The sequence below is a fragment of the Cydia splendana genome, chromosome Z, assembly GCF_910591565.1.
Source record: "Cydia splendana chromosome Z, ilCydSple1.2, whole genome shotgun sequence".
Classification (NCBI taxonomy): Eukaryota; Metazoa; Arthropoda; class Insecta; order Lepidoptera; family Tortricidae; genus Cydia; species Cydia splendana.
In genome coordinates this window covers 6,471,764-6,482,912 of record NC_085987.1, presented here as the reverse complement: position 1 = coordinate 6,482,912, position 11,149 = coordinate 6,471,764, and the positions used below count along the sequence as shown (strand labels likewise).

The 11,149-nt window shown below is 38.7% G+C and overlaps 1 protein-coding gene across 1 annotated transcript; it reads right to left on the bottom strand.

The window, feature by feature from the left end:
- Positions 1-8,614: 8,614 nt before the first annotated feature.
- LOC134804605 (lipase 1-like) lies at positions 8,615-10,059 on the bottom strand. The gene has a single exon (XM_063777711.1). It carries the CDS (start codon positions 9,866-9,868, stop codon positions 8,615-8,617), a length of 1,254 nt encoding a protein of 417 aa, XP_063633781.1. The 5' UTR covers positions 9,869-10,059.
- Between the last annotated feature and the right edge of the window lie 1,090 nt (positions 10,060-11,149).

The window sequence follows — 11,149 nt, the reverse complement described above, 5'->3', positions numbered from 1 at the left end:
CGGTCAATGCCTCAACTCCCTATAGCCGTTGAACTGGATGAGCTTCTGTCAGGTGATGAGGTTGCTTTTGTTATTAAGCAACAGCAAAATAAGCGCGCGGCCGGCATCGACTTTATACCAGGAGAACTGATTAAATATGGCGGCGAGGAGTTGCAATCAGCTATATGGAAACTTTTTGTTCTTATATGGGAAAAGGAACAAGTCCCTCATGACTTCAAGGTCTCTCGCATAAGGGCGTTGTATAAGAACAAAGGTGACCGTTCTGACTGCAATTCTTACCGTGGTATTTCGTTGTTATCGGTCCCTGGGAAAGTCTTTGCCAGAGTCTTGCTGAACCGCCTAATGAATATATCTGAAAAATTGCTTCCGGAGACCCAGTTCGGCTTCCGGCCTGACAGAGGCACCTGTGAAGCTATATTCTCTGTGCGTCAACTAGAAGAGAAAAGCAGAGAACAAGGTCGTCAACTGTTTCTCTGCTTTGTTGACCTCGAGAAGGCATTTGACAGCGTGCCTCGTGAAGCCCTCTGGATAGTTCTGAGCAAGCTTGGATGCACGGAGAACTTTGTAAGGCTAGTGAGACTCCTACACGACGACATGGAGTGCTGCGTTGCTACCGACGACGAACAATCGGACTTCTTCCCCGTTACGTGCGGAGTGAAGCAAGGTTACGTCCTAGCACCCACTCTATTCGCGTTGTATTTTTCGGTCGTAGTCAAAGAAGTCTTACTCATATGCTCTGAAGGTGTTCGCGTCCGCTACCGCACTGACGGCAACATTTTCAACCTGGCCAGGTTTAAAGCACGCACTAAAGTCTCATACGGGTCCATATTGGCTCATATACAATTTATTATTCGAATATTTCTAATAATACCGCTTTGTAGTCATAATCATCATTTCTCCGAAAATTGTTTCTCATATATTTTTTTAATAGTTTTTTTGTATTACTACCTACATTATTCATAACGATACAAATTCCGTTTTTTTACTCATAATGTTGTCACTGAGAATGTATCTGTGCCCATAATGTTATTTGTAAGAATTTATTTATTTATATACTTATTTCATACAATAATTTTTACAGAGCGAAACGTAAATTACCAATACTTTTTCACTGTCGCTGTACCAATAATGTTCAACCCGATATCTCCAAGTACTGTACGAACTGCGAACTTATACTTTATGGGTTGTTAAAAAAAATAACCTCGAAGACTAGTCTTCTAACCGCATTTGCTCTCGCTACGCTCGCTCACTGTGAGGTTCACAGGATTTCGGTTCTGTGAGGGTCGCAGTTCTAACCTAACCTAACCCACCTGTCTGGCAGCATTTCGGTTCTGTGAGGGTAGAGGTTCTAACCTAACCTAACCCACCTTTCTGGCAGCATTTCGGTTCTCTGAGGGTCGCAGTTCTAACCTAACCTAACCCACCTTTCTGGCAGCATTTCGGTTCTGTGAGGGTTGCAGTTCTAACCTAACCTAACCCACCTTTCTGGCAGCATTTCGGTTCTCTGAGGGTCGCAGTTCTAACCTAACCTAACCCACCTTTCTGGCAGCATGTCGGTTCTGTGAGGGTCGCAGTTCTAACTTAACCTAACCCACCTTTTGTGGCAGCATTTCGGTTCTGTGAGGGTCGCAGTTCTAACCTAACCTAACCCACCTTTCTGGCAGCATTTCGGTTCTCTGAGGGTCGCAATTCCAACCTAACCTAACCCACCTTTCTGGCAGCATTTCGGTTCTGTGAGGGTCGCAGTTCTAACCTAACCTAACCCACCTTTCTGGCAGGATTTTAACCTGACTTGACCTACTTTTCTGTTTTTTTTTTTTCTTATTTAGAATTTACTATTGCAGGTGCATGCTGCTATAAATAAAATCAAATATGTCGAAATCGATATGTCGAGTAATAATATATGCATACATTTTAGTAATAGAGATATTTATGTAGAATGACATTATGAATATAATAAATTCGAAGTTCCAATGAGTATTGTTTAAAATGAAAATGTATAATGATCACTAGGATGTAAAATTTTATGAGATACATTTTCGGAGTTTCAATAATCGAATATGCAATTTTATATGACCTTTGGCGCACCCGTCTCATACGCAGTGATCACAGAGATTATGTATGCAGACGACTTGTGCTTTATGACTGAGTCCCCGGAAGGCATGCAACAGCTCATGTCCAGCTTCGACGAGTCCTGTCGCAGATTTGGGCTCAAGATCAGTGTCAAGAAGACTGAGGTGATGTCGTTGGACGTTGTCAGTCAACAGGTACTGGTCGTTAGACTCGGCGAGGACCAGCTGAAGCAGGTAGACAAGTTCCGCTACCTGGGGAGCACCTTAACATCCAAGTGCGACCTTGATGCTGAGATTAACAACCGGATTGGGGCTGCGGCTGCAGCTTTTGGAAAGTTAGATCACAAGGTCCTCAGCTCACACGACTTAAAACTGGCCACTAAAATATCCGTGTATATGGCAGTTGTGCTGCCCAACCTTCTATACTCCGCTGAAACATGGACCGTTTATCGCCGCTATATTCGCATGCTGGATCAATTCCACCTCAGATGCCTACGCAAGATACTGAAAATCCGATGGTCTGATCGTTTTCGGAATACCGAAGTGCTGCGTAGAGCAAATGTGGGTGGTATCGAAGTATACCTCATGCGACGTCAACTTCGGTGGTGCGGTCACGTTTCGCGGATGAACGACCAGCGTGTGGCTAAGCGCATCTTTTATTCCGAGCTTGAGGAGGGCAAGCGGGAACAGGGCGGCCAATTCCTCAGGTACAAAGATGTGCTTAAGCGGCACATGAAAAAGTGTCGTATAGAGCCCTCGCGATGGGAGCAGCAGGCAGCCATACGAACGGAATGGCGGGCAGCAATAAATGCCAACGTAACCGAATTTTTAATCGCGACGGCGCTTAGAGCTGGATGCCAAGCGCGACGATGTAAAAGCCAGACCACCTGCGGCAATACATTATTATTACACAAATGGTGTGCTCACATGCCCGCAATGTTCGCGAACTTTCAGTAACAAGATAGGCTACGTCAGCCACCTGCGAGCACAGCAGAGACAGCAACGGAGTTGATAGCAGTCGCCGTGGCCGAATCGGCCGTGGAGTTATTATTATTATTATATACCATAGTGATAATTTTAGCACCAACACAAGACTTTTATCGCTAATTGTACATATGTCGGACGCCTCGGCCCGAACTCGGCCCATTGGCATCAAAGTGATGATAAACAAAGTTTATAAAGTAGGTAATCGAATGAATGAAAATAAAAACAACAAAAGAGACAACACGCTTCCTTGGGGAACGCCGGCCAACGTGTTGCACCAAGAAGAAAGGAAATCAAAATCATCCACCTTTATACGCTGCCGACGACCAACTAAGAATCTACGAAAACATCCGACTATATACCGCAGGAGGTTATATATTTCTTAACGTAATTGTTACTAAATAGGTAATCAGTTATATTTGTAGTGTAATTGACTACGAATATGTTTGCTGCAACTCAATCAATTAGCAATCATCTTACTGCAATTAAGTATTAACTTAGTGTATTCTTCATTGCAATAAATCATTGAAGTTGAATAGCAACGTCCATTGTGTAAATCCGTTAATAAGTCAAAACACACATGCAATTTAACTTTACACTCGAAAAGTATCGAATCAGATAAGTACTTCGATTCGATGTGTCAATATTTCGGTAACAAACTGGATCTATATGAAAATGCAATCTCATGGTCACTGTGTATATGGAATTTATTGACTCGTTTCTATTGCTCTTGACTAGGGATTGCAATCCGGATTATTCGATCTTCGAAAATCCGGATTATCCGCCAATTTATCAATCCGTTTGTAAATCCGGATTTTTAAACCCAAATCCGAATTTTCGGATTTTTTGTTAAACTATTATACAATTGCCTTTTGCACCGTTAAAATGTTCTGATTATTGCAAATAAGCAAATGTACAGTCAGCAGTCAGCCAAATATCGTAATATAACTTTGTTGCCATAGAAATAAGGATGTGTTACGATATAGTGGCGAAATATTGAGAGACCAAAGCGGCAGCTTCAGTGGCTCGGACACTTAGAGTTAATGGGAGAGGACCGTGCCGTGAAGAGAGCGTACTTGGGACAACAAAATGGGAGACGCCCGAGTGGACGTCCTAGGTACCGCTGAAACGACGTAGTTGCTCAAGACCTGCTCAACCTCGGCCATGGCGACTGGCGAGAGCTATTGAAAGACCGAGAAACATGGCGTGATCTGGTGTCGGAGGCTAGGACTCACTTTGGGTCGTTGCGTCACCGTAGCCGTAGTAAGTACCTAATGGTAGTATCCAGAAAGGGAAATGGGGACTACCTACGTTTGTATTAAAAGGCGATTTATCGGCGGTGGTCGTCCATATTTGTCTTAACCCTTAAATTGGCAACGTGACTCACGTGACACGTTGACTTTGAAAAAATACTGAACCTGATTTAATGGTTTGTTTGTACAATTTTTACTGGCAACTCGTCAATTGTGTTATAGTTTATAGTAGAAAAAATAAATAACACTAGCAACACTGAGCTATAACTGTCAGTGTCAAAATGAGTTCGAGAAGGAAACATTTGCCGGCAACTTCGGTAAGTTATACTAACTTTTTGAAGTTTTTGGTGTGCTGATTTTACTTGACATGTGTGGAATTTCATTTAGAAATATTAATCTATACGAATAATTATACGATCACTTGTTTCCTTCTTAATTCAAAAGTCAGGCAAACGAAACATTTGTATGTACCACAGAAGTACCGTTGCCAATTACATAGAAAATTGCGAACGGGTACTACGAGTTCCATCGCCAACTTGTCCGAAATATACTTTTGTTTATTAATTGCATGGTTTTATGAAGTTTTGTTTATTTTTGGGCATGAATTACAGTATTGTTGTGTTTCTTTGTCGACAGTGCTTAAAACTAACACGAGCGCACAAAATCTTGGCTTTGGTTCCTACACCTTAATATGCATGTTCGGATGATGGGTCGGATTCTGAAGATGAATCAAACTTACTAAAATCTCATGAACTGTCAGATCAAGACATAAGCTCTGATCCACCATCCATCAATTTTTCACTAGGGAGGTTAAACATACTAGGAAGCAGCTCAGACGAAGTAGATTCTGATAACGAAAATGCACTAACTACTGCACCGCTTTCCCCCTATGCACCGAAGTTTTGCCATCTCCTGCTTCGATATATAATGCTGTATCACCATCTGTACAATCAATACAAAAACAACACGCCTTTTTCACCAAAAATAGAGTTTTAATACACTTATTTTATAAAGATTTCATAGTAATAAAGTGCATTTTTCTTTAATTTGTTGTTTTACTAAGCTCTTGGCAACGGTACACACAAGGCACATTCACCAGACAGGGCATTTCACTGGTTAGTTGGCACTGTGACACGTGTGGTACATAGGTTTTCTGAAAATCTGAAAAACCTGGATTTTTTATTCTATTTTTCCAGGGCAGCTTGGACTATGTCTAGTCGCTTTTATCAGTGAAAACTACATTATTTGTAACTTTTATGTCTTGCCAATTTAAGGGTTAAGGCGGAAATTAATCTAATAAATGTTTTTGCAACTAGGCTTATAAAAATAAATATTTTTTTTTTGTTGAATCAAGTTTTAAATAAATACCTACGTAGATGAAAAAATACCATCTTGCCTTTTCGCAATGAGAAATTTGCGAATTAAGTTATCCAAATAACGGCTACAAATAAGAAATCCCTATCACAGTTATAAACCCTGGTAGGGTTGAATACATAATAATATCGGTATTTAACTAAATTTAAGACAAACTCTTTATTTCACTTACGCGAGCGGAGCTGCGGGCCCGTCTAGTATAAGATAATATTTGTAACTGACGATTCGAAAGTGCTTGTTGCTAAGCCTACTCAATAAAGAATATTTTGACTTTGACTTTGACTTAGGTTCCGCAACTTCCGCAGTGGAGATGTGCTAAAACCCCCAAGAAATTTTGATCTCAGTGTTGTGACTGTAGGATTCTTAATTAAAATTATTAAACAAGATATTTTTTTGTTTCCAAGTTGCTTTTGTTATTGATATAATATAACTGTGTAATTAATATAACTTGTTATTTGATCATAAGACTATTACAGTAAATAAAAAGACTAATTTCTTATCAGAAAGTCGTTTTTTTTTTATTTTTCCTGGTACCTAGAAAACATTCCCTAAATCCGGATTTTATCCGAAGTTCGGATTTCGGCGTGAAAATTATCCGAAAATCCGGATTATGTAAAATAGATTCGGATTTGCAATCCCTACTCTTGACTGTATTCGTCCCACAACTACAGGTCTATAGTCTAAAAAGCCTTACGGATGAAAACGGTATTTTATGTGATTTAAACAGAGCAAAAGAAACGAATGATATTAATGTAGAAGTTACTTAAGTACTGGTTACAAACAAGATATATAGGTACAGTGGTATTACTAAAAGAAATTAATAACTAGCTTAAATCTAAAATAGGCCCTTGAGGCATTGTACCAAGTACTGGTTATTTTGATTTTAAATAAAACTAATATTTATATTAGTTTTACACCGGTTAAAGTTTGTAATAATATTCCGCTTATCTTAAAAGGCATTACCAAGGCAAAAAAAGGCACCAATCAGTACTTATTAAACCTTACGCCATTATACAAATGCAGCCATATAAGTATGAAATGCCATCAAACCACCTCCGATTAGCTAACTGCCCAAAAGCCTTTGTGAAATTTGGGACGAATTTTTGAATATTTATGTACTGTTCAAGGTCCTGCATAGATTTATATTCGAGTCGACGTGTGGCAAATAATGGTATTCCTCGTACATCATATATTATGTAAATGTCATTACGAAAATGCGGGCGCGTCGCGAATCGGTTTGACGAAGTTACGGTATACTTATAACGGTTTTCATACAATATCCTTAAAACACTTATTACTAAGACATGTTTTATAACGGTAGCATGTCATATTCAATACCTATGCTTGGAAAATTCGCTTTTTCTGTCAAAATGAGAATAAATATATTATTTTACTGTAAAATAAAATTAAGTTTGATTATTACGAGTACGTAAGGAAGAAAGAATCGACCTTCATTAAAAAAGCTTTGTTTTCTTACATATTTCCAAGAACCGATTAAACAAAAACTATTATGTTATGAGAACTTCATAAAAAGCTTATAAAACATAAGTCTGGTGTTTTTAATCAAATAGATGTTTTGTTAGTTTGTTTCATTCCACATCATACGATATTCGCATATTTGAAGATATATTATGCATAATATTATGCACCTACAGATGTAGCAGTAGTATTATAAGTAGTAGTATCTCTCGGAAACGTTCGTACTTGTCATGCTACTTCAGTAAACCTCGATGCTTTTTGTACCAAGACTGACTGAAATAGCAAAATAACGTATCTTATCGTAAGTTTCCGTGAAAATACGATGGAAAATAATTATGCACTATATACATCTGTAATACTTAGTAATGTTAATCGATGCAGTGTGTGCTAAACCAAAGAAGTTGCCTCCGTGGTTTGTTTGTTTTTAATTACGTCGTCTCTACGCTTGGTAAAGTAGATCATGAACGGTCACTACCGTGTATAGCGGTTTGATCATGAACGATTAAATTTTGTAGACTTGTTTGAAGGTCAGACCAAAGGATCGAGCGAAGCGTTCGAGACTCGTCGGATATTTCTATACTCCATTCCAGATAGGATTAGAGGAAAAATGGTTCTTTTTTACGGCAATATTTATATTACATGTCAATCAATAAGCAATTTGCCGTTTTGTAAATCCGGCACTCGTGTTTGACATAATTGGATCTAAATTCATCTCAGAGGAATCACAAAACAATTTGTGACGTTAAAATTAAACGTTATCTCAGATATCCTTGTTAAAATTCGCGGAAAAGCTCCGTAGGTAAACTGACAACTGTTTATTTATTTACGATGTTTTTCCTTATAGCTTTTTTTAAGGGTTCCGTGGTAAATTAATTTAAATAAAATTTATTCACCAAAAGTTTAAGTGATAACATCCTAAGCAACTTTAAAAAAAATAAACTGTGTTATTCTAAATTATAATTGAAAATTTGAGTCTGAACACAATTGAACCCCTTGAAATAATAACCCAAATCTGATGCCAGTGATGTTGATGATGTCATGGTTGATTGTGTAGTTATGTAGTACGAAAACTCTTTACTAATTAATATGGTAATTTTACATTTATTCATGTTGTTAAAGCCATTCTTTGAAAAGGAACCCAGCTTTATCACTTGACTTATTAATAATCTTTGGATACCTTTATCACCAGAATCTCCCTTGCGTGGCCCCGTAATTTAAGAGCCCATCAACGTGCACACTAGCGCCACTGCTAATTAATCGTGATTATTTAAATTTAACAACAGGTATTTAAAAAAGGGGGTCGCTACGTACTGTATTGTGTATTTCAGAACCTTTTGAATACATCAAACTAGTTTTTATGTTGCTGGATTCGTCAATTTATGCGATCAAAGTTAAAACAGCCGTTTTTGTTTTGAGGTCCAAGTTCGATTGAGTCCAAACAGGATTGAAACACTAAGAATTAAAATTCTTTATATACTCTAAAATCTTAGGAAATTCAAATTTCCAAACATCCTTTCCCCACAAATGATTATTATGACTCCACGTTTTATTAGGGATAATAATATTTTCTACTAAATTTGGTAGTTTTGAAGCCAGTTCATTAACGTCCTCCGACGGTGAAAGAAAATCATTTTGTCCGGTCATCAAAAGCACTGGTGATGTCACTTTGGACAAATCATACTCAGGTGGCCGAGGTGTGCCGTATCTTTCGGTGTTCCCTGGCGTTCCTTCATCATATCGCTGGAACTTTTGCGAGGCTATCAGCTGTCCTAAATGCGCCAGACTTTTAGTCGATACTCCTGAGAAGAGATGACCTCCTGCAACGGACAATGTTCTTGACGATATAGTACCGCTTTTATATCCTGTAGTGACGTAGAGGCCAGTCCCACAAATGGCATCAGGAGCAAAACGGCAGGAGTATTCCATAATGGCGTGAGCTAACTGGTGCTTGGCTAGGACCTCACTAAGGCCGGCTTTGTCAAAAGCATCCTTTAAACTATGCACAGAAGGTGCTAGCAACTTTAATATTGGTATGCCGAAGTTTTTCAAGAAAACAACAGGAGCTAGATGCACTGAGAGCTGTATCTTGGCATTATAATCTGGTTTTAGAGAGGCCATCGAGAAGAAATCCGTAGTTCCTTGGGAATGTCCGATGTAGTTCACTTTCGGCAGACCAGTACTTTTCATTACGTAGTCTATTACGGCCGGAAGATCGTAGAAACCATGTTCGTCAAACGAGTAGTTCCAGTATTCGGGGTCTTTGTTTGGATCAAAAGTTAGATGGTTCCTCGAGTAAACGTTGCCTCTGTGGTTAGCGGCCCACACGTCGTAACAATTCTCGGTCAAAACATATCCTAACCCATTCTGCGGTCCGGCTAGAATGAACACGTCTGAGCTGTCGAAGATGCCGTGAAGCAATATTATTGGATATCCGGTAACGTTTCGACATTTTGGCGAAATTCTGAATACGGTCAGAATGTACCCGTCTTCGGTGACGACTCGGTGTTCCTCTGTTGCGTACTTGTATTTGTTGGCTAATTCTGTAAAATTGAGATAAATGTCTTCATCAAATCTCAGCGATTTCTTCAACGATCGCGCGTCCGGTATAGCAAAGTTTAACAATCCAGGTACTTTATACGTCCCAGTTCCACAACTCACAATTACAACGTATAACAAATAAATAACTGATAATATTATTTTTTCCATCTGATGACGCACGAATTACTAGTATAGAGGTTCTACTCAAACAAAGTTGGTTCACGCCTATCAATCCGGTTTTATAACATCAGTCCGACCTCAAACTAAGGTCTCAAAACATCCCTGAAAACTCGAATATAAATAAAATCCAATAATTATTCATAAGTGGCTTATGGTAAATTGTTGAATTAAAAAACTGTTTACAAAATAAATATTCACTAATACGAAGGCGCAGCGCATCAGACCTGTCAATATTACATAAGCAGCTTCTTTCAATGACGATTTGTTGCAGTAATACCTACTATCGTATGCTATCGTCAATAAGAATAAAACTTTTGTCCCAGTGTAAAGACTTCCTTCTCTGTTTTTTTATATTTACTTACTTATCAAAATACTACATAAATATTTAGTTAAACTAAATAAAATACTCAGATCGACCTTTGTGTCTAACACCAGTTTGGCACTGACATAAACGCTAACATGAACGTAACTTACTTTCTATGCATCTCGCTCGTACTGACATATTAGTGCAAGCGAGATGTATAGAAAGTAAATTACGTAGACGTTGGCGTTGTGTTGTTGTGTCAGTGTTATGTCAGTGTTGACACTGTCAGTGACTCATGTTACGGGTACTAGAGTGTCCTAGAGGGCAATTTTATTAAAGCTTACAATATGATATCAAAATGATGTTATTTTGTTATCATTCGCGTGTGCATTTTGTTTGTATTTATTCAAAGGTATGTACATGTATTGGCGCCAGCGACACGCACAATGATAAATGATTAACAAAATGACATCATATACATACCTAAACTCGAATTGGCATCCTAGTTCCAAACTACATAAGCAAATTACTTTATTCTTTTAAGATTTTTTTTTCCATGGCCCACCTACTAATTTATGTTATTGTGTCTTTTCATATCTCGGCACCTTTGAGGGTCGTACAGGCGGACTAGCCGAGATGACAGTCGCTTGCGCTTCCCCATCGCTTTGTGTCTCTCTATCACTCTTCCATATTAGTGTAACAGTGACAGTTGCGTTTCGTTCGCTACGGAGCGTGAGCGATTGGCATGTTGTCTACGGGACCAGGGGCCGTACGTGGGGCAAAAGCCAACAGCCCAGAGGCCCTTTAAGATAAACTAATCTAAAAGTAAGCGATACACGTGGCGGATACCGACGATTACGTTGACAGTGCTATAATAAAACTAATGTACTTCATTATTAATAGAAAATCTGTGAATTTTGCGTCAAGTTGTTAACGTTACATTTGTTTATATTTATTAAGAGTAG

Bases quoted from the DNA above. Each gene is read 5' to 3' on its own strand.
- LOC134804605 (XM_063777711.1), bottom strand. From the start codon at position 9,868: ATGGAAAAAATAATATTATCAGTTATTTATTTGTTATACGTTGTAATT.